This window comes from Cyprinus carpio, chromosome B17, assembly GCF_018340385.1.
Source record: "Cyprinus carpio isolate SPL01 chromosome B17, ASM1834038v1, whole genome shotgun sequence".
NCBI lineage: Eukaryota > Metazoa > Chordata > Actinopteri > Cypriniformes > Cyprinidae > Cyprinus > Cyprinus carpio.
Genome location: NC_056613.1, coordinates 10,883,091 through 10,904,692, shown reverse-complemented (window position 1 = coordinate 10,904,692; position 21,602 = coordinate 10,883,091). Strand labels below are relative to the sequence as shown.

The 21,602-nt window shown below is 37.1% G+C and overlaps 1 protein-coding gene across 1 annotated transcript; it reads right to left on the bottom strand.

Annotated features, from left to right (window-relative positions):
• Window positions 1-1,711: 1,711 nt before the first annotated feature.
• htra1a (HtrA serine peptidase 1a) lies at window positions 1,712-21,180 on the bottom strand. Its single transcript, XM_042742182.1, has 9 exons — window positions 20,532-21,180; window positions 13,394-13,496; window positions 13,077-13,281; window positions 5,622-5,816; window positions 5,439-5,471; window positions 4,069-4,183; window positions 3,906-3,963; window positions 3,574-3,669; window positions 1,712-2,350 (listed from the first exon to the last, which is right to left on the bottom strand). The coding sequence occupies exons 1-9, from the start codon at window positions 20,995-20,997 to the stop codon at window positions 2,182-2,184; spliced, it is 1,440 nt and encodes a 479-aa protein (XP_042598116.1). The 5' UTR covers window positions 20,998-21,180; the 3' UTR covers window positions 1,712-2,181.
• Window positions 21,181-21,602: the final 422 nt, after the last annotated feature.

The following is a 21,602-nucleotide window of genomic DNA, read 5'->3' as shown; positions in this document are numbered from 1 at the left end:
TATTTTAATATATTTTTTATTTGTATTATTTATTTTTTTAATTTATCAGTTGAAACACATCGCTTAAGAACAGCCTTAATTAAAATTCTCAATAGTGAAGCAAGACTTAGTCTACAACTGAGAAAGATGTTATGCTAAAATACTGTTCACTTAACATTCACTCATTGAAACATACATTTCCTTTGGTCTGACATTACTGTGATATCACTATGACATCATTGAATGGACTGATCTGCGGTAGGCAGTGTGAAGTGGACGCTGGAACTCTGAATGAGCCTGTGTTGTTGACTGCTCTCGCTTTTCACTGTATTATAGCGCCCCCTACACGCGTGAAATACTATGTACAGTATGTATGGGATTTTGGTTTTATTTTTATTTAGCGTAGGCTGGATGTATGTAAGGCTTGTTGTGTTTTTTTTGTTTTTTTTTGTTAGTTTTATGTTAGGTTTATTTTTATTTTTTTTGTCTTATTTTTTACCTTTTTTTCTTTTGTATTTTTTTTTATCTCCTTTTGTGTTTGGAATAATTAAGTTCATGTCTGTTGTTTATGCAACAGTTTATGTAAATATTGTTACATCTTATCACCACTAGATGGCACCAGTGATCACTAGCGTTTACAGAATACAAACAATCAAGTCAAAAGGTCTGTGGTTCATTTGGTTCATTACTGGGGAAAGTTTTTGTTAAACGTTTTAACTAAGGTTTTCAAGTGGTTCTCACCTCTTTTCGATGTCATTGGAATTTTCCAATCACTGCATATATTGTGTATACAAAATCAGTGATTTCTACATCAGGATTTACAACACTTGCCTAAACAATTTAGAATTTCTGGAACATGCTTCAAGTGATATTATAAAACAAACTGAAACATAATCAAAACGTTCAATTATTTGCTCATGCTGTACATCAGTGAACATTCTGGCAGTGTTGGCAAAGGTTCTGGACTTTTCATAACAGGCCTGAATCCGTGTTTTTTTTTTTATTTTATTTTTTTGGCATCAGCTAGTGCCAGCTGCAGGCTGTGTGCCATGCATGACTTGCACTGAAAGTTTGTGATTTTAGCTGATTCTGTTTAGGTGCACAGAAAATTCTTCATTCTTCATTTGAAAGGTTTGAGTTAGGTGAAGTTAATTCAATAAAAATTTTAAATAAAATGTATGTATAAAATGTATTCTATCTACAAAGATGTGCAAATACAAATGCATTACAATCCAAAAGTTTGGGGCTGTTAAGATTTTGTTTTCATGTTTTTGAAAGAAGTCTCTTTCAAAATTCTGAATTCACTTGATTATAAAATACAGTGAAATATACTTTAAATATATATGATTTTTTTTATTTTTTTATGTAATTTATTTCTGTGATGGCAGAGCTAAATTTTCAGGAGTCATTACTCCTTTCTTTATTGTCACATGATCCTTTAGAAATCATTCCAATGCTTAAGCATTATTTCTTATTAGTGTTAATGTTGAAAACAATTGTGCTAGTTAATATTTTTGTGGAAACTTCCAAACATTTTCCCCCCAGATTCTATGATGAATAGAATCTACAATAGAAATTGAACAGAATCTAATATTGTGGTGTAGAGGTCAAAAGTACCACCAGTAACTTCCATTAATGTCTTGGTAACATAACACCATGTTTTGTCATGGTGTAATGTTTTTCAGCATTTTTCTTCTTTTAGTTTCTGGTGCAATTGTAGTCTTTGCCAATGTATCAAATAAACTTTTATTAAAAACATATAAAACATTTTTGCTCTAGAAAAGCACAATATCAAAAGGTTTTTAATTTTTTCAACATCAAAAAATTCTATTTATTTTACAAAAATGGTTAGAAATTCCAATCTAGTTCTGAAAAGCTCCTTAAGTTGCTGTGCACTAAATTGTTGGGTAATGAAAGAGCATATCTATATTCTGGAAAATCTAATCATGTCCAATGGTTAATGATGAACAGTAAACAGTAGTAGCATCCTCTAAATCATTCATTATGATTAAAATAAAAACATTAATAAATGTGAATCTACATCAATGTGCTTTGTACAGTCTAAAATATCAGGCTGAGCTTTCACCCTGCCCGTCATTTCAAGAAAAGGACAAATGGCCAGATGTCCCTCATAGGGGCAGGGCAGAGGACACACCAGGTAAGTTCATTGGTGGGGTTGATGAACACCAGCTCAGTTCAGGGTCAAGGGTCAATCTCCATGGGAATGATAGTGAGGATGACGTCCTCGTTGCCACGTCGAACCACCACGCGTAAACTGGTGTCCTTTTTGATGGCTGCGCTCACATCCGTTGCGGAGGAGATCTGCTGACCATTTATAGAAATGATGACGTCATGCTCCTTAAGTCCACCTCTGCAGAAAAGACAAAGAAGAGGGAAAAAGCATTTAAGGAGGAAGACTACAGAGCACTAAAATAATTCATTTTGATTAAGGTCTCCTAATCTTCAGAGTTTACATCACAGAAACTGAAACATCTCCAGTACAAATCAAATACTGCTGGATTTCCCAGAATCACTCCAAAATAGCTTCCAAAACCAACTCTTAAGGCTGTGCGTAATGTATTTTTACAGTTGTAGAACTGTATTCTTCATCAAATAGTGCATAATGGCTCTATAATTCAGTCCTTATCACTTTAAACGACTTTTTAAATCATATTTTAGAAATATACATCTACATCTATATTAGGTCAAATAAAACACATTCACACGCCCTCACAGAGTAACAATCGAGGTTATATACTAGACTTCACAAGTGCTTCCTGTTTGTTGGACTGCAAGTGTGACATTTGGTGATCATCTGTTATGCAATTGTGAATCATAAGCATAGTGGTGTCGCGCCGAGAGGAAAGAAGCAGTTGTTTGTATGTCTGGGTGCCATCTGAGCTTGTTCTTGCATGTCCAAGCTTTCTGGAAAACTAAAAATGGATCAGGATGTGGTTGGCAGTGGATAGGACTGTGGTTGTGGAATTATATCAAAACAACATTTCAAGCACAAAGAATTTCATCATATGAACCTGCAAAACCTAAATTTGCCTTTGAGTACTCATTTGCTTTTGATTTGTAACAAGCATATAATAAAAACAAGACACCCTAAAAATATTCACGGATATGATGTGGCAGTGACAAGACCTGAGTCATAGGTTTTCTCGTCAATCAACGTGACTCATCATGTTGTTCCAAACCTGTTTGACTCATAGGTGTTAGAAAGACATGAGGATGCATAAAAGACAACAGAACTTTCATTTTTAGGTGAACTATTCCTTTAATTTAAATGCATTTTCAGCACCCTGCATGCCTCTCGCTTTCGCACAAGAGTTTTTTGTGAGTCGGTAACCACGATGGGCTGAAATAATGAACATCAGCAGGTTGTGTGTGTGTAAGAGAGTGTGTTTTGATAGGTGGGGGTCAAACACAAATTTAAAACATGTGGAGGCAGATGGAGCCAAAGACAATATCCTTCCAAGCATGACGGCAGAGAGCTTGTGTCCAGTGAAAACAGCATAAATTCTGGCAAAGGAGTTGACCTGCACTCTTGACCTGTTTGGCATTATGGGACTTTGAGTTTTGGTGACTCACGCTGCAGCTGGGGTTTTAGAGATGACCTCAGTCACATAGGCTCCTGATGTGATGTCAGGGAAGTCGCGCAGTCGACCTCTCAGCTCTTTGGACAGTCTGTGAGCAGGAGTGAATGTTATTACGTCAGATCTGTTTTCATCAAAGAATTAAAGTGGTGAAATATTTACCCTCTAGAAAAAAAACAAAAAAACGGTACTATAAATCACACAGAGTATAAAAACAGAGATCTCACAGAATTATATAATCATGGAAGATTTTCTTTAAGGTCATGACAGTAACCTTATTAAATTAGTATACATTAATTTGATGCATGGACGTGGTTATGTACTTACGCAGGAGTTAGGGTCATCATACGAACACCAATGTATCTTTTCTTAGTTGCTCCTCGACCTGTAAATCAGCCAGAAGAACATAATCAAAGTCGCAACACAGCAAATAATTAGGCAACAAACTTTATTTCACATATTATTTCTTGATATAAATGTCCAGTCGTACCTCTGGCCAGTCTGTCATACGACTCAGCGAGAAACTGCCGTATCTTGTCTGATGGAATAGCGAAGGAGATTCCAGCCGTCACTTTCAATGTGTTGATCCCAATCACTTCACCATCCTATAGGAAAAACCTTACACTATCAGTCAAATATCAAATGACTTTTATAAGTATTTTGTATTTTGTTTATAAGTTGACTGTTGTCCTTAGTAAACCAATCAAAAACACATATCATGATCTTTCATGGCTCTTCCATCATTGTATTCAATTCTTACATAATATAGCTTGCTAAAATAAAACCATTTAAATAATCTAAAATCAAATCAATGCTACTATTGCCAATTAAAATCTATTTAAAAAAGGCAATTAATATAATAAAAATTAATATAAATATTACATGAAAAACTTGGAAACAGGAAAATTAAAGCAAATTCAAAATATTAATAAATAATATAATAGTACATTTATAACATTAAAATAACACTGCCTCAAATTAATATTTCATGTCAATTTTTTTATTTATTTATGACACTTTGTGTCAGGGTCCCAATCACCCTATCATTGTTTATTAAGACACTTCAGTAGTTACTCTTTACTATGATCCTTTAACTTGGGACATAACGTTAAAAAAGATACCTTTTTTACTCATATGACTGATGGTTTGAGTTCCACCCATAGGTTGTATAAAAACATGGACGTAGTGTCCGTGACACCACCCGTAGGTTTCTGAAGAGCAATTTTAAAGCCTAAAGTGGGCGGACCCGGCCCTCTCCATCTTCACCACGCGTCACTCCAGGATAATCGAAAATGGGCAAATAGGCGGGAGCTGGTTGCTGAAACCATGCCCACCTACCTCGATGGTGGTGACAGCAGCAGCAATCCACCTGTCACTCAAGTGGCCACTCCCTTAATTATGCAGAACTTTAAGGCTTAATATAATTTCAATGGAAAAGTTATAAAAAAAATTCACCCCCTCACAGTTGTCATGAAGGACAAAATTAGCTATATAGACCAAAACCACTTTTTGTACCAGGCTGTAAATATATTTTTTTCTGCTGTAAATTTGGGCATTTTAACATGGGGAGTCTATGGGACTGACTCCCTTTTGGAGCCAGTCTCTACCGGCCAGTCGATGAATTGCAGTTTTAGTCACTTCCGTGTTGGTTTCACAAGAGAGACCGGAAGGTTGCCGCTAGGTTCCACCATGTTAAATTAGTCTCACTGGGGTAACATTACTGTAACACCAGACACATGCATTCTGGGAAAATAGGCCCTAATGATTACCACACAGTCAGGCTCTGTGCAAATATAAGTACTGTTTATGCATGTTCATATGGGATATTATTCAACAGTTTTGGAATGAGGAAATGCTCACCAGATTGACTAATGGTCCCCCTGAGTTGCCATACTGTAAAAGAGACATTTCATGTGTGATTTATGTGTGCATGGATGTGTGAGAGACACACATTAAAATAACAAATAATAAAATATGTAATAAATAGCTTCAAAATAAATATAAAGCAAAAAATAAAATGTACAGTTGTAGTAATTCACTCACATTAATAATGGCGTCGGTCTGAATGTAATCCATATCTGAGTTTCGTAGACCCAACTCTTTCCCGCCTCTCTGCGTGGTGCTTACTATCCCTGTGGTAACTGTATTCTGGAGGGAAAATGGGCTGCCGATAGCAACCACAAATTCTCCCGGTCTGAGGTCAGCCGATCGGCCGAGAAGAAGCACGGGAAGCTTACTCTGAAAGAGAGAAAAGAAATATATATCAGTTACATACAGAATGTCTGTTACGAGACAGAAATATCCCAACAATACACAATCCTAAAGGCTGCAAAAGTTTATAAAATAACTTTAATTGAAATCCAATAGTGACCACCCAACACAGCTGTTTTTGACATTCTAGCAACTTTATGACATTGCAAAGTCAGTCATGTGATAAATGCTTGTATGCAGGCGTTCAATAATTCTACCCTTCAGTTTCCTGAACTGCCCAGAACTGCCATACAAACAGTTCTATTCTAACACCTCTGTGCATCCGCTATCAAGTGTCTGCCAAACAGCAGTTTGGATATTAAATTCAGATCTCTGAAACCTTGTCGCCATGCAACCTTTATGACATCACGGAAAAGTAGGCACTTAGGGCAGGATGGGACAAATCGGAATGCTGTTTTGCCCTTCCTGTGGGGAATCATTTATGGAATCTCCCCTCTCAACACAGGGGCTTGATTAGAAAGATCATTGTGACAACAGAATATGCTTGTTTAGCCATCGCACTGGTGTCTATTTTGTTTACTTGCAGTAAAAATAGAGTCAGAGACTGGATAGCAGACACGCTGAACTTGATAAACACACCAGACGCACTTACATTCTCATTTTGCGTGCATGTATATGGCTCTGTATTTTAGGGATAGTTCAGATGACAGCAGTGCAAGCTGTATTTCCTAACAAAGCATCAGCTGAAAGGTTTACAAGGGAAGTATTCAATAAAAAAATAAAAAAAGCTTATATTTTAAGTATTGCATGGTTTAGATGTTGTGCAATGTCTGTCTGAGCTCCCTAAGGCCTGATTTGAGGATGATATAAAGATGTTCTACAATACTACCACTGTCTTCAGTAGCTTAAAATGTTAGGCTGGAAGAATCTCTTGTTATATCTAAACAAACAGCATACACAATTACGAAAAATCTAAATGTTTTAACAATAACAACAACTTTAGAAAGAAACAAAATGGCTGCCTTGTAGCTGTACAGCTTCAACTTAAGCTATACCTGCCTAATGGAGAGGAAGGAAACTAAGTCCAGAGCTGTAAACTGATCCTGAGCTTTTATCACGAGGTGAACTCTCAGCGAACTCGACCTGTGCTAACAGCGTTTTAAAATAGAAGAGGATAAAGATGACGATGACTTGCAAACTAGACAAAAAATGTTTCACTCTCTTCTCTCTATCCCAGGGGCCAACATGTGCAGTGATAAAGTGGCTAAATTAAAGTTACATCAAAGTGATTCTGTTCTTTAAATGTGAATTTACTTCCTTTTCAAGCAAGCTTAAGTACAAAAAACCCTGTAATTCCCATCTCTTAAATGTAGCTTATAAATATTTATATGGATATCAAAAAGCTTGAACTAAACCCTAAATCCAACATGTGCAGTGATAAAGTGGAATCCACCCTAATCAAGAATCCGCGTTCCACAACCAAAGAATGGCTAAACACTGCTCATGCGCCTGGTGGGAACATCAGTGCTCTAATGGGTTACCATTGCAAAAAGATGAGATCATTCTTCAAACACAAAAGACACATCAGAACTCACAACACTTATTAGCCACAATGAAGCTAAGTCAGCCATGTTGTGTCAATGTGGCATGCTAGTCTGCCATTTTGTGTTTGTGTGAAATGATATGAAATTTCCATTCAACATCTACATGGAAAAACCACCCTGAAAGCTTCCCTCTCTATTTCTTGCCCTTTTTCTTCACCACAAAGATGACTCAGTGTTTATATCCGAACTCAAAATACAGACTATTATCAGTATATTAGAGCAGTGATTATACATTGGCAGGATATCAAAAATGGCAGTCACAGGAGCTAAAAAGCTAAATGCTTTGTAATGCACTATATATACCAATGAAGGCACAGCTGCAAACAATCAAAAAGAACAAAACAAACAAAATAAATGACAATAAAATAAATGAATATATACTCATATCTATATACACACACACTATATAGTTTCTCTGATAAATTTAGCTGCTGTATCTACATAAATATTAGACAAGCTACTCAGACACACAACAGATGATGGTGACATTGGTCATTTCAGCAGGTTGTGAGGTTACCATAACAGGCCATGGACTCTTATAAATCTCTACTATGTGAGACTACAGGTCAGCAGTTCCTTATAAACATTTACCAGCAGAAACACCTGCATCCATCTGCCCTATAAAAGCACGATAGTTACCGCAGGTGTCTTTGTTATTGATATGCAGTCTGAGAATACCAGTTAATCTGGGACATGTAAAAACAGTTTCACCCTTACCCAGTGCCAATGAAACAGTAGAAGAACTTTGAGTAAGAAGACTTTGTTGTTCCCATAAGACTTCCAAGTTAAGGCTAGGATTGATATTTCCAATGGAGAAGTGTCACGAAAAAACAGCAAAGAAAGCCTCTCAAACCTTTATGCTATGATGTGGAGAAATAATACTAAGTGTTTCTTCACCTGTAAAATTAGTAGTGATGTATTTTATTTCTTTAGGTGATTTTAATTTCCTTTCGGGTTCATTTTAATCAAACAGCAGTTTGTAGAGCTGAAACAGACATTTCCCCAGCCCACAACCATTCCAGTAGTTAATAAGCACTTATGCAGGTATAAAATATGTAACACAGTCTGTCGAAGGTTTAGATTATGATTCTAAGGTTGTTATGGAACTACACAGAGTTTCCACACAGGCTGACGTTCCCATGCACTACTAAAAATGTGTGTCTGCCTTTAAACACCAGTTTAGTCACAATCTGAACAAATGCAGAAACAGCAGCATTCAAAGACATCATTAACTACTCGCAGTAAAAAGTGACTAGGAACTGGAGATACTGAGATCACCGTCCCACTCTGTCATCATTGTGCCCGTCAGTAGGCACCTCATCCAGTATTGTGCCTCTAATTACTACGCTGCGAGTTACTTTAAAAGATAAGCGCCAGTTTGCAAGCACTAAATTCTTCACTTGGTGGGTTTGTGTTGGATGTGGCTGCAAGTTATTTTCAGTGAGTGAACTTGAAGGTTCTTCCCAAAGGAAGCCTCAGAGGTTTCTCCTTTAAAAGATCAGTAGACTTAATAGAGCTTTCAATTATGTTTCATTTAAGTATAGCCTAATCTTTGTCTTTGGGATTTCTCTGAAAATTCAATATGAGTAGTAAAAACAGTTATAAATAACACAAATATTATTAAATATTTAAATCAAATTGATTTTGTCCAGATTTAACCTTTAAACTTTTTAGTTTTTGTGGTCACGTCTCAAATATCAGTGACAAAAAGTGTATTTACATGCATGCTCAAACATTCAGTAAAAATAAAACAATAATATGCATTTTAAAATGGCTTATATACAAGTTAATAAGGCTACAATCAGCCCCTGTCAGAGGTTACTAAAACATGTATTTAATGCTTTAAATATTATTTAATGAATTGTGATATGTTTACTTGGACAGATGAGGCTGAAGCTTGAATATGAATAAATACTGATCTCATTTACTCATGTCTAAAGGAGGCATATGTGCTTACCAGGGCCCTTCTTTTGGAAAAAAACTGAGACGTTGGAAACTTCTTGGCTCTATTTGACGCTCTTGTTGCATTTTGGAAGTAACAATTGAGATACTAAAAAAAAATCTTAATTGTGATTTTCCTTCCTACCTATGTGTTCTTGGTGTTTTCAATCATAGAACAGCTGGAAATATCAGCCTGGAACCAGGAATGACACTGTATACTTCAAACTTGAGACGAGTTCAGACTTGTGAGTTTCTGAGCGTGTTTGGGGGGAGGGGGGTTTCAGTGACACTATTTCCACATCGCTGTCCCACATGGTAGTTTATACCATGTATATCCTCTTTGCATTTGCACACTTCCATACTTGCTTCCACATGGCCAAACCTGCTTCTCTGTTCCCACGTGTGATTCACATCTTACCCTGTAATATTAAATGACTCATTTTGGCCCAACCAGCAGTCAGCCACATTAGTAGTCTGGACTGCATTTTAGGCCACTGGAACATCGATAATCCAAAGAAAACCTGTGTGTGTGCACGCTATGTATTAGCCTTAAAGCTCTTAACTTAAATGGGAAACTTTCTCTTTGCCTTGGCTCACGACCAGATCAGAGGAACGTAAAGGAAGACATGGGAGATTTACAAATGAGTTGACTAAATGTGTGATGGGCTGTGACATGAAAATGATTCATTTTCCTGGAGCTTCTGAGTTCGGGAACAGGAATGATGGGAAGTTCAACAGATCATGGAAGTTGGACCCTCAAGAGCTCCCCATCTGTACAGTCTTGCCTTGAATGTGGGTGAAATTTCTTTCCACATACACATACATATGGATTCATTTTCAGTCCCTAACCTCATTTCCTCTCTCTCACTCTCTCTGAGAGGGAAAACACTTTCCCCTCTTTTCTGGCTGTTTCAGACAGAGTAATGATTTCCCAAGAGACAGACAGCCACCAATAAAGGGAGAGGGAAGAAGGAAGAAAGACAGTGTGAAGGACAACATATTGGGAAGAAAATAAATAATCTGCTCTATGACTAAAAATTATTTAAAGGTATACTCCACCCAAAAATTGCAATTCTATCATCATTTACTCCACATCATGTTGTTCCAAAGCTGTATGAATGCCTTTCCTCTGTAGAACATAAAAGGAGATATTTTGAGAAATGTCTCAGCGCTTTTTTCCATTTAGTGGAAGTCACTGGGCTTCAATATTGTGTGGTTCCCATCGTTCTTCAAAATACATTCTTTATTGTTCCACAAAAGAAAGAAAGTTATACAGGTTTGGAATGACACATGGGTGATTTTTAGGTGGAATACCCCTTTAAATTCTGCATTCATCACTATGTTTTTCATTAATTATGTTTACATCCACTTTAAAAGATCGATTTTGGTCAGACCAAAGCAGTAATTTATCTTCTTAAAATGCTATTCTTGTTTTATTTTTACTGTAAACGTTTCAGAATTGTTTTGAGAAATTGGATTACCAGACCTAAACAATGCGCCTGTAGCTGGGCTTCATCCAGCATTATGTGTTAATAAGACTCAGACAACTTGAACTGTGGCTGGATTACACAAAAACTCACTTTTAACTGAATGTTAACGTACTTACTGAAAGTTTGACAGTACTGACCTACTTAAAACCCCTCAACATACATTAGAAAAAGCAAAGAAATTGCAGTAATTGCTTACAGGGATGCAGGCACACACAAGTTCTCTCCAACACACACTTGCACACAAACTCAGTCCCCTCAGGGTCTTTGTGGTGCCTGATCCTTTTCCAGAGCGTGACCTCCAACTCACTTGTGCCGGTCAAACCAATGTCCTTTTCTGTTCCCTTTTTTTTTTTTTTTTTTTTTTTTTGCTTTTCCCAAATTCCCTGTTAGTTAGAGGCAAGTCTTATATCAGAGGTCAGAGACAAGTCTGTCTCTCTCAAACTCTCTCACAATTACTCACACATATACACATGACCATATGATGTCATTCAAGATCACTCACTCAAACTGGGGCAAACTCTTTGGCAGCTGGGCATTAAAGAGCCCACTGATTCAATCCAGCAGCATCAAAAACACCAGCTGAGAGAGAGCTACATAAAACATCTCAGACTATAGGCACTGAAGTGGGATCTGTTTTGACTGCAGGGATCAGGATAAGAAACAGTCGAGGAATCCGATCTTGGAGCACTATGCATTCTTTGGGAACACCGGATCAGATTAAACATGCAGTCTGGGCTTGCGTGTGCTTTATTTCTCTGGAGAACATATGTTTAAGAGACTGAGTGATTGTGAGGTTAGGATTGTCAGCCAAACATGCTGCCTGGTGTCTATCAGCCAGCACTGACATATATTTTAAGAGCCTGTACAGTGCACTACACTGACCTGAGTGAGTGGGAGGGTTGTGGGTAATAGAAAATTTCGCCTAAGACGCCTTATAAGGATTGCATTGCTCATTTTGCATTTATGGGGTCAGTAATGTTCCTATTTTGGTTACATGAAAAGTCTCCTTTGCAAATATTACAGGGTTATGTGAATGCAGTAATTGCTGAAATACAAATGCCAAGTTTGAATTCCTGCAATCTTTAGCTTGGCCATCTGTTCTTTTCTGTAAATGAAACACTCATTTAGTTAAACTTAGGTTATTTGGACTTGGTTTTTGATGTTGCACTAATAGTAACTATATCCTAAAAGAGAGCCTGGTGTGTTTACTGCATTGCAGTTTGAATTCAGGCTTGAACCTCTTCAGTATAAACAATCAGGATCAAAAATAAAACCTCAGCTTCTATTTATAAACCACAGTGAGGCGGCTTCCTGTGTAAAAAGACATTATTAAACTGTTCAATCTGTCCACCTCAGTACACAAACCACACAGATGTTTGGTCTGTGGTGGGCTAAACATGCTAAGTGCCTGCTGAGAGAATAATGGTCATTAAAAAAAGAGTTTAGCAATCTGCTTCTGGAGCATTACTTTAGCCTTCAAATCACTGTGTGAATGTGTGTGCACTTAAAAACACTTTTATGCCTGATGAAGAGAGAACAACATCCGTTCCTGAGGCCTGGTAAACTTTCCCTCTCTCTGTAAGTATTTATATATTACCCTGTCTTTACCTTCCTCAGCCTAATTTACCCTTGCATCTAGCTAAATTGGAGAAAAGCTAAAGGAAGGGAAATCCCACCGTAAAAAGTCAATCTAAATGTTGTCATATGGCACTGAATAGGGTACAAAAAAGAAAAAAAAAAACTTTTATATATATATATATATATATATATATATATTATATATATATATATATATATATATATATATATATATATATATATATATATAAAATTGGACAGTGACAAAAGGTGCTTACCTTTCAAAAAATGTTGACTGTCAACATCAGGATGGCAAATTAAATATTATAAGTAAAAAATTCAAATAAATAAATATATAATATTATAGCTGCTTTAATAACATGGACATAATAATATAAACATTAAACAGACATCAAAATTAAACTGGCAAAATATATAAAGTAAAAAACATCAGACTGTGTATCTTGCAAGTATTAGAAGTGCAATATTAGTCTAAATAATGTCTAAAGGATTGCAGATCAATTTAGTAGATTATATAGAGTTTTCACCAGAAAAAAAAAAAAAAAAACATGCACTTTGCCTTTTTATGCTTTTTCTAATGCTAAAAATGTGTATAATGTGTACCATGTTCATGGAATGTGCTATAACAGCAGGGCTGTGTTGGTTCTTCTTACCGGTGAATCGATCTTTATGAGGGCTATATCTGCTTTTTCATCAACATCCTTGATCTTAGCATCATACGAGGCTCCGTTTTTAAGCTCCACCTTTACTCGGTTTTTATTGGCTACCACATGGGCGTTTGTCACAATGAGGCCATCGTCAGACACCACAAAACCTGATCCACTCGCCACTGCCATTTCACGCTTTGAATACACCATCCTAAACAAGACAGAAAGAGTATGAAAAAGAGATGGAAAAAGAGGTAAAGAAAGATACATTTGGTCAAATATTCCTCTTTAATTATAGACTAATGATAATGAGAGAAACTTACTTGCGATACAGTTCAATATGAACCACGGCAGGGGCGATCTTCTCTACAACATCCGCAATGAAATTGTACTTGTATCTCAGGCTGTTGGGGTTATCATGGATAGCTGAAACAAAACAACAACAACAAAAAAGATGTAATGAGAATATATAAGAGAATAAATGGACAGTGAGGACAAACATCTGAAAATATCAAATGACCACTTAAACAGGATACGGAAAGGAAAATGAGACTAGTTGTTAACTAAAAAAAGAGAAGTGGTGGGATTTTTCTGTGTAAATATATATATGGGATTTCTGTTGCTTACGTAAATTAGCATCACTCTCTCTCTCTCTCTCTCACACACACACACACACACACACACACACACACACACACACACACACACACACACACACAGACACGTGAGGGGCAAGATCTGAGGAGTCTCTTGGAGGACGTGTCAGGAAATGTTGACTCCCGTCCTCTGTCATTTCACCATGAAGGAAAAGAAGTGAGAAATATTTTTTTCCTTTCAACGAAAAGAGTTTATTATCAGCACTCAAAAGCTCATAATATACATAAAGTGTATGAAAATTGCTCTTTTAATTTCACTCTTTCATTTCATCACCCTCAGGGTCAGACAGTTTGGGTATGTAACACAGACTCAAATACGCAGATGACAGCAGCTGTCATTTGATCCATGAGTAAGACAGTCGCTGCAATGATGAAGGGGCCCTTTTAATTATACAGGATCAGGGACCCCAAGAAGACCTGGCTGTTGGAAAGCATGCAAGTTCAAAAGACAAATGTGTCTGTGGCCAGATGGGTTTGTGCTAAGTGAGGGAACATTAAAATGAAAGAGTGGAGTGGTTTATGAAGAGTTATAATGTTTGCTCAAGTGTAATTAAAGTCATATCCAGCGTGGCGCTGGCGTGCATTCTGACTTAATTCAACCTATTATAGTTTTAACACCAAATCTTCTCAGTTTTGGGGAAGAAAATGTTCTGGGTCATTTTCTCATCCATTTAACCACCTAACTCTTGACTTTCAGCTTTCTTGTGTAAATACATATATATGCCAGTAATATATGCCAAATATATAAGCACTATTGTTCAAAAGTTTGCAATCCATGTGATTTTTAAATCTTTTTTGAAGCAAGTGCCTTATGTTCACCAATGCTGCATTTATTTGATTAAAAATTGTTATAGCAATACTGTGAAATATTACTACAATTTTATGTTTTAATATTTTTAAAATGTACACAGGCTGGATTTTCAGCAGCCATTAATCCAGTCTTTCCTTAAAAAATCATATGCTGATCTGGTGTTTAAAAATATCATGTATATCTATTATTACAAGTTCTGAGTTGTTTGACACACACATGAGTGGGGATGTATATATACAGTATGTGAATACTCATGCCTGTGTTTGAATACTGGTGACGTAGTGGTTAAAAATCTGTCTGAAAGTTTGGGAATTTGATTTCCAGGGCTATTTTGAACAGGAACAAGCAGAAACAGGTGGCTGAGGTCCATTCTGCTGTATAACTGTTGAGTAAACAGGATAAAAAATAGCTCAGGTTCAACCCTGAGACTGCATCTATCTGCATTCTGCTATGGAGAGTTTAGGACACTAAAAGGTACTCTAAAAGATCAACTGTGCTTGAATATAAAGAACGCAAATAAACTCTTTAATCATTAAATGTCTAAATTCACCTTACATTTAGTGTATATCAGACTGACTGGACTGGAGATTCACTCAGGGAAGTTAAAGGCCAAAGAATTTAAAACAAATCCACCCTTTAGCCATGCGATGGAAAAGTATTTGTTTTTTTTTCCTCTTTGAAAGAGAGCCCTATGATTAGGTCAAATGCACTGGCAGAAACAATAGAATCAGACATGCTTGTCTCATCTTGGCCCATGCTCAGGTACTGCAACCCAAGAGGATCACAAAGATTTAACCAAATCTATAACCTCTTATCTCTGACAGAACAAAACCTTTCTAGGCATTTTATGAATTATTAGTGCATATTCTGGCCACACTTCCACTGCAACCTTCAAAATGATTTAACCAGCGCCACTGTTGATGTATTTATGGTTTAAGACTCCAAAATCTTTGGTCTCAGAGCTGCAAGACTGTAACATCTGACAGTTAATCACATTACCAACCCTGACAGAACCGAAACCACTGTTGACATTCACACCTGCATGCGCCTGTGCATCTGCTGACTCATTTCATCCGATGAAATGTTTGACCATACAGTACTGCACACAGAATTCAAACCATCACAACTAACCATCCTCTGCAGACCAACAGGAAAAAGGATAGAAAAGTTTATTTTAATGTGACAGAATATCCAATGTGGTAAGACAGACCAGTTCCAGACCAACATTAAACAATGCATTCAATCCAAAATCACATGTTTTGAGAAAAGCTATCAAATCTAAGTAAATAAAAAACAGCAGTAAAACTCATGGTCAAGATGGACAAAGTCCACTTTAAAATGATGCATCACTAATCCAATAATGTAAAACACCTAATTATAAAATGGAGAGCTCCGACTCTAAATTCTGACTGGATGAGCCATTGTAAGATGCTGTGTTGCTTAGCAACGTAAACATCCTGCAGTTAGGGTAATGCACTATGACATATCAGAACAATTATTTGTCCTCATTTCTGTCAATAATAAATCTAGCTATTTATTCAACATTTATGAAGAAGGGCACAAGCTCACAACTCACCTTACCTGTGGTTCAATCATTTTGACGTAAACCTGGCTAATTACTTAATTAGTAAAGTTTCATTTTTCTTAACTACTGGGCTGGTATCCAAACCTGCCAAGAATGTGCTCGGCTCTGGACTCAATACATCAAAAGCCTACATTAAGTCTGCACAAATATGAGGCCTTTGTGTTTTCACTGAAACACTGCCAGATTACAACATATGGTCTGAGAGAATGAAATTACATTTGTCCTAGAGATCCTGGATGTCTCTCCTGGGGAGGTGGAGACATACAGAATGTAGAAAGCAGGTTGGACCATTAATACAAGCACTACTTTTCTGTTTGATTCCAGAAAAAGTCATCTTAAAATTTGGTGTATACATAAAATTTTTCATATTGCATGTTTAAGAAGAAAAGCAAAGACTTTTGGACAACAGATATTAAATGCTGCCTAAAACTTTCCTGCCTAAAAATATTTTTTATTAAAATATATTTAGCATGTTACAATATGTTTACTATATACACATTTGGAAGCCACCAAGACAATAAATCTTCTAGCCAGATGTTCAAAGAGTTTGCATTCAATCAACTCAGGTATTTCTACCCAAGCCAGGAAATTTTAATAATATAAATTGAGTTTTTTAACTTTTTATTCATCAAAACAATACATCAAGGTTTCCATAAAAATACTAATTATTCATAATAAGAAACCTTTTTTGAGCACCAATTCATTATATTAGAAGGATTTCTGAAGCATGTGACACTGACAACTAGAGTAATGCTGCTGAAAATTCAGCTATGCCATAAAAGGAATAAATTACATTTAAAAAACATTCACACAGAAAATAGTTATTTTAAATTAATATTTCACAATATTACTATTTTCCAATGTAGCGTTAGTAAGCATAAGAGACTTCAAAAACATTTTAAAAATCTTATCGCCCCAAATCTTTGAATTTGAACAGTCTATTCTGAATCAGCTTCTGCACAGTTCTGGCATTGGAAGAGTTAGCTTGCACAGTTCTCACAAAAGTCAATAGAATGGAAGAGGGATGAAACCTTGTGAACATGATGAACAGGTCATGCCTGTGGCTCTGAGTTATAGTTATGGTGTCCAGTTACAGTTGTGTAAGCTTCGTCTGAGGACTCTCTGCAGGGTTTGTGAAGGATTCAGACTCGAGAAGTGTGTTTATTTGAGTTCAGTCGAGGCCTATGTAGGTGAGCAGAGAGCAGGAAATGAGTGCTAACTGTGGGAAAGTCCTACTGGCCTATATTATACTACAGAAGCAGAGAAACTAAAGGAGATGTGGCTGTCTGGAAAAAAATGTATTTGCAAGAGTTTGAGGGAAGGAAGAAACTCTAGGCTCTAGGGCACTGCGAAAGAGACATAAATGCATTTGACGAATCATGAAACAGTAATAATGAGTCCCTTCTTGTTCTTTTCATGAACCAGTCATAGATATCATTCACACTTATGTGACTGTCTATTCTTGTTCTCATAGATAGGCTAATTTCTAGACTGAGCATCTACTTATAGACCCGTGCGTGTTAGTATCAGTAAAAAGAGTTCAAGCATCTGACTACACTCATAAACAAACATGTCTTTCATAACATGCTAATTGAAGATAGTTAAACAAAAGCCGATTCTGGAAAAAACAGAGCACACACACACACATATACAAAGGACAAAACCTTACTCAGAATTTAAACAATACACATTATCGAAACAAAGAGACAATGAAAGGATGAGATACTTTTCTAACCATATCAAACCATACCTTCACACGCACACAGTCGCTGCTATTTAGAGTTTTAGAGAAAAAAATCATCAGCAAAAAATCTAAGTGGCTGAGATTCATTATTTGGGAGTTATAAGCAGGATATGAAGGAACGAGTCCACAAATAAATAGGTAGGGATGACCAAACTGGTAGACACAAGTGACAAGGAATATAAAACAGTGTAATGTATTTAATGTATTGTAATGTGTTTTTTTTTAAATATGACTTTATCCTATATTTGTGTTTTCTGTGCATTTTAATTATTATTAAAGGAATAGTTCACCCAAACATGAAAATTTGCTGAACATTTTTTTAAAGAAATTTAGCATTACATTACTTACAAAATGTAGAGTGTGTTTCTTCATCAGAATGGATTTGGAGAAATTTAGAATTATATTGCTTGCTCCCCATTGGATCCTCTGCAGTGAATGGGTGCCGTCAGAATGAGAGTCCAAACAGCTGATAAAAATATCATAATAATCCATAAGACAACTCCAGTTGATCAATTAATGTCTTGTGTAACAAAAAGTTGCATGTTTGCAATAAAAAAAATCCATCAAGACATTTTCAATGCCTTTTTTACTGGAGAAGATGGATGATGGCCAGAAGCGATGGTTTAAAGATAAAAACGTCTTGAAGGATTTGTTTATTACAAACACTCAGCTTTTCACTTCACAAGACATTAATTGATGGACTGTTGTCGTGTGGATTTCTGTGATGTTTTATCAGCTGTTTGGACTCTCATTCTGACGGCACCCATTTACTGCAGAGGATCCAATGGTGAGCAAGCAATATAATGCTAAATTTCTCCAAATCCATTCTGATGAAGAAACAAATTCTACATTTTGTATGGCCTGAGGACGAACATATTTTCAGCAAATTTTCATTTTTTTTGTAAACCATTCCTTCAAAGTAGTGTTCATGAGTCGAATTGGTTCCCCTAAAGAACATTTCAAATCATGTTACTTTAGGCTCCAGTAGACAGCAAGGCTGTTTACTAGGTTCTAGAACAGAGCTAATATAATAGCTCAAGGTGCGATGTGAGTCTGGAATGAATTTGGTGCCGTCACTCCCATTCCCCTCCTTGGGCTAGCGATGTGCAAGCCATTTCCTTCGCCTGGATGACTTACTTTCTGCTTCAGTAAAAATCTGTTTCCTGGTGAACGCATACGACTCACAATATGACCTAAATCTGCAGCAAGCGAAGAAGAAGTCTGCAGAGAAGCAGACAGGCCTTCAGATCCAGATGCAAATGACATCATGAGCTCTGCGGCGCAGTGTGTTTTCTTTAGGAGAGGCCAGGACTTGGAAGCCACAGACCTCTCACAGCTTGGCACTTTGCTTAGAGCCTTTATTAGGCCAATATGCAGGGAATAGACACATGTCCACAGTTATGCCAAAAGTATCCTCAAATTTAATCTTCTAAAGAACAGGCTGTGGAGTTCTGATACTCAACAGCTGATTTAAGGAGTTTATACTATTGTAGCACAATTGTTTGTGAGCCAACAAGTGCATGAGGATTCACTATCACAAATCCACTATCCAGACCAAAACAACTATCCACTTTCAGCCACATTTTAAGAGCCAGCATCTGCCAAAATTAATACATTGAGGCTCTTTCAGTAAGAATAATGAAGAAACAGGGGAAAAGATAAAGAGAGAGCACATTTCGTCTCATTTAAGGATATAAAATAGGAACTTTATTGTTTTAACGCAATCTCATAAGATTAAACCCTTTACAACCTGCTCAAATTCATCTCTAATAACCTTCTATCTGACACAAATACACATACACAGAAAATAAGATGTGAGAGGCTTCATTTTAAGGCGAAACTATATATTCTGAGGGTACACACACATATACACAATAAGAGCACACAAGCTGCTCTGGTTTTTGTCCATTCAGTGGTCTTGATGAGTCAGACTGTGTTTGTGTACCTGAATAGCAAGTGCTATGACCAAACTGCACGTGAGGGTCAAAATGGATTAAAAATAACTAATTATGACTGAGTGCAGAGACTTGTGTAATATATAAGATGCATGGCTGCAGTTGGGCCTTTGATCACTTTACCCTCAGTTTGAACTTGTGGATCACATACTGTGTCCAAATACTGTAGCAAGAATGGCACCATGTTCATCACAAACACGATGAAACAGACACAAACACATACTTAACTCAAACATATATCGTTTCTGTTACTGCAAGAGACTGAAAGGCATTTTCTTCCTTATATGCCAACCAAATATGACTAAAATCAGTCTGTCTGCTGTTTAATTGTATAAAAAGAAACCAACATTCTTAACCAAGAGGGTTTACAAAAGGAAAAAGATCATAAAAATGGGGTGCACTGCACAGTATTGCAGACGATTTTGGCCAATGATGAATATACCATCCGGCAAAGATGTCTTCTGCATTTGTTGCCAACATCTGGACTCTCTCTTTCACCCAACCAATCCAACATTATTTCTATCTATCTATCTATCTATCTATCTATCTATCTATCTATCTATCTATCTATCTATCTATCTATCTATCTATCTAACTAAGTATTTCACATTACTCATTAGTAGCCTATTATTTAGCACTCATGGACTTATACTGTACCACTCTAAAAAGCGTAAAAGAACAGGCAAACTGTGTTCTGTTGAGGTACTCACCAGACCCACAAGCTCCGCGCTGTATGAAGAGCACCGGCGGCTGCTGCAGGCTCTGCGCTCGGTTACTGAGCCGCTTTAGTTCGCATATGTTGCGATAGGAGACTCCGTCACTGCCGCATACCGGGTCGCTGCTTTTACACACGCAGACACCGTGTTTCCCTCTCCTCCTCACGGTAGCGGAGTAGCCCACTCCTCCGGTCACGGAGCACTCCAAACTCTCTCCACACACCGGGTCCCCCAGCTTACCCACCCCGCCGCACGCCTCTCCCTCTCCGGACGCGCACACTAGGCAGCAGTTACAGTGATCCATCACCTGTCCTGTCGGACAGTCCTTTGGCATCGACGGACACATGGACTTGTCACACTGACTCGGACATCCGCCGATCACATAGCGTTTACTGAGGCGCGCATCAGTTTGCAGCGATGTTACCAAGACGCAGAGGCAGAACACAGTTATCCAAATCATACTGATCAAAGTTAAATAAATAAGGAATGTAAATTGAGAACTTCGCTGTCTTTAGTTTCTAACGAGACCAACTGATCTACCTTCAACCGGGAATAATCTTTGGACAGAGCTGTGTAAATTTGGTGCGCCGCGGGAGCGAGCACAATGCGCGTCTCTTGAGTTTCTGCTGGCGCAGCGTTTATAAAAGCGCTCCGGATTCCACGCGCACACTTCATCACAATGACAACAAGCGCTGCGATTGGCCTGGATGTGGGAAAACTCTTTCAGACTGATGTGCAATCAGAGCAAAGCGGTCTCTGATGCAAATCCAGTTCCTGAAATTGTAGTGAAAACCTACCTCTTCACAAAAACACATAGCTAGCACCATGGTAACCGTTTTCGATTAATAAATAAATAAATAAAAATAAGGTAATGATTTAGATAAACAAGCAAGCAAGCAAGCAAGCAAACAAACAAACAAATAAATAAACTGCTAAATTGAAAGAACGTTTAAAGGATGTTTCTGCCTTTTTTTAAAGGTATAGGTCACCCAAATACATTACATCACTTGCTCACGAATAGATCAACTGCAGTGAATGGGTGCCGTCAGAATAAGAGTCCAAACA

Coding starts and splice junctions, on each gene's coding strand:
- htra1a (XM_042742182.1), bottom strand. CDS start 20,997: ATGATTTGGATAACTGTGTTCTGCCTCTGCGTCTTGGTAACATCGCTG. Junction 4,184..5,438: donor GGGGACCATTAGTCAATCTG/GTGAGCATTTCC, acceptor TTTTTCCTATAG/GATGGTGAAGTGATTGGGAT. Junction 2,351..3,573: donor TCTAAAACCCCAGCTGCAGC/GTGAGTCACCAA, acceptor TCTTTTCTGCAG/AGGTGGACTTAAGGAGCATG.